At 36.8% G+C, this 2,444-nt stretch overlaps 1 protein-coding gene across 1 annotated transcript in view; it reads right to left on the bottom strand.

Moving 5' to 3' along the window:
- Window positions 1-93: 93 nt before the first annotated feature.
- The window catches only part of LOC111394654 (probable zinc metallopeptidase EGY3, chloroplastic), a 4,100-nt gene continuing 1,749 nt past the window's right edge, over window positions 94-2,444 (bottom strand). The window contains exons 3-5 of the mRNA XM_023020572.1: window positions 1,756-1,980; window positions 837-1,075; window positions 94-707 (exon numbers count right to left, since the gene is read on the bottom strand). Coding sequence (XP_022876340.1) covers window positions 506-707; window positions 837-1,075; window positions 1,756-1,980 — 666 coding nt within the window. The 3' untranslated portion in view covers window positions 94-505. The remainder of the gene's footprint in view (window positions 708-836; window positions 1,076-1,755; window positions 1,981-2,444) is intronic.

Here is a 2,444-nt window from a genome sequence, read left to right as displayed (position 1 = left end):
ACGACTATTTGCCACTGTAAATTTTTCACTACAAAGAAATTACAAGGATTTTTGCTCACAGAGACACACCTCTGTCTTATCTTACAGAAAAAGAAAGCCCCCTCTTACTCCTTTATATAGAGTATGTAACTAGGTCGATTGATGAGATAAGTCCACATTATAATTAGGTTCCAGGATCATAATCCAAAAATTAAGATAGCATATCTAAACAAATAAGGAGAAAGATGAGGTCCATGGTCCATCCACTGTCCCCCAGTAGGCAACAGTCCTGTACATATCCGTGTTATGGCGCACGTCAAGAAAACAGAAAAGTGCATTTTGAACTCTTCACAACAAGATGAAAGCAGATACTCGAGGCTAGAGATGGGATATTTGATTAATTGGACATGTCAATCAGAGCCAAATCTTTAATTGAATCAAGATTATCTGGTTAAGTCTTCGAAATGCACGATTTTAAATTCAGCCAGCGGTGGATGCAATTAACACAGTCAAGCATTCTTCCCAGTTATGAAACAAGAAGACAAAATATACGACATTGGCTAAGAAACTCACCTAAAAGCCCTGCAAATGCAAGGGGATCAACAGGAACTCCCACACCTTCAACTGCATAAGGTAGCACGTTCCCAAGATCATCAGTATATGGCCCGACAACGTATTGGATGAAGGAAAGAAGCGGATTATTGTAAAAGAACTGGGGTCTTATGTACCTGCACAGAAAGGTACACTAAGTAGTTTTTCTAATTGAAAAAGACACGCTAGGTCACTAGGTAGCACAGAGAAAGATGATAATCTAAGTGCATGCTATTTAATTGGATGAATAGATGAGGGTAACTTACAATGCATTGTCACCGCCATTAAAACTGCCATCAGATATAAACGCAGCAATCGCAAGAACCAATGATGTCAGATACGCACTTGCCGTTCGTGCTACTGGAATATCAAACAAAGCCTTCTTATTTGGTAAAAGAGACTCATAATTATTCATAACCCCAAGGCATCCAGTCCAGTTGGAAGGGACTAGAAAAGATGGACTAAGTTTAACACCATAACGGGCTGCTGTTACCCTCGTGGTTATCTGCAAGACATTAAGACAGGAATTTTTTGAAATTTAACAGAAAATAGTAAGTTCAGAAAATGGAGATAGTCCTGAAAATTTTTCAAAAATCTTATAATGAGAAAATTTCAAGTTTTTCCTATCTGAAGGTATGAAATTTGAAGCTTTCCCAAACACGTATTTCAACAATGAAGCGACAAGCGAGGCATTTAATTTTGTCGAAAAAGCCTTTACCTAATGGGTTCTGTCAAATCCAAAGAGCTCCTTACTATAACCTATTTTTGAAATAAATATTTGTTCAAATCTTGTTCAGCTCCTATATTTTCCAAAAGCAGTTTGATCAGCCAGCTATCCATCATTTCTAATGGTGAAAAAACAAAATCATTGATTAGATCATTCCCATACTTCAATATCTGAGAAAATTTCCTTAGATTTGCAACATTGTACAATGAATGAATGGTCTTTTCCACTCACAAAAATGATGCAGATGAATCCATTTAGTAGACATTACCACTCTAGAAATGTTGTTCTTTTTTATAACATTAAACATACTAAATCTGCAATCATCCCATTTACCAAAAAAGAACACAACTTTTTTCATGAAATGACAAAACTCCTAAAAAAGTTTATCTTACACCATTTTTTAACCACAGGATGCATTATGTTGGCTAATCAAGTAGCTGGAGAAATTCACAACATACCTCAGAAACTCCTAAAATGGTCAAGAAGCCACCAAAGAGAGGCGCAACATCATTCAGGTAGTCATTAATTGTGGCATCAGGCTTGACGAAGAAACCACTCGTCAAGGCTATCGTCCCGAAGGTTGAAACACATAAAGCTACTGCACTAACATACCCCCAAGGAGTGCTTAGTTTGGTTGACTCAAACTGGAGGTCCATCTCAGCTTTAGGTTGCACCACACATGCCTTGAGAAAAAGCCATAGTTTAATTAAGCATCAAAGAGCAGCAGAAGAAAATATCATAAAATTTTAAAACAGAAATAACAAAATGCATGATAGGCACTTGTAAGACAAAGTCTTAGCTATGAGAGAACTGTTATGTCCTCTTCTCATAATATGATAATTTTCAATTACTACCTCTTATTCCAGTAGAATGTTAGGTATCAGAAACATGGCATCAGGAGATGGTGATCCTACAACAGCCTTAGGTTCTCCAATCGTATATCCCCTTAAAATAATTTTTGATAAAGGATTTATTTGAATTGAGGTAAGAATCACTTCATTCTATCATATACGTTGGGGTTACCTATAGCATATCACTGTGAAACATCACGGTAACCCCTATAAGGCTCAAAGTCCAGCTGTAGGATAGCTAAGAATTAATTGGCCTGACAAGAATGCTATATGCTATAACAAGATACAAGGCCAAA

This window comes from Olea europaea, chromosome 5 (assembly GCF_002742605.1).
Source record: "Olea europaea var. sylvestris chromosome 5, O_europaea_v1, whole genome shotgun sequence".
Taxonomy (NCBI): domain Eukaryota; kingdom Viridiplantae; phylum Streptophyta; class Magnoliopsida; order Lamiales; family Oleaceae; genus Olea; species Olea europaea.
Note: the sequence above shows the minus strand (reverse complement) of the source record. Positions and strands in the feature narration are given on the sequence as shown.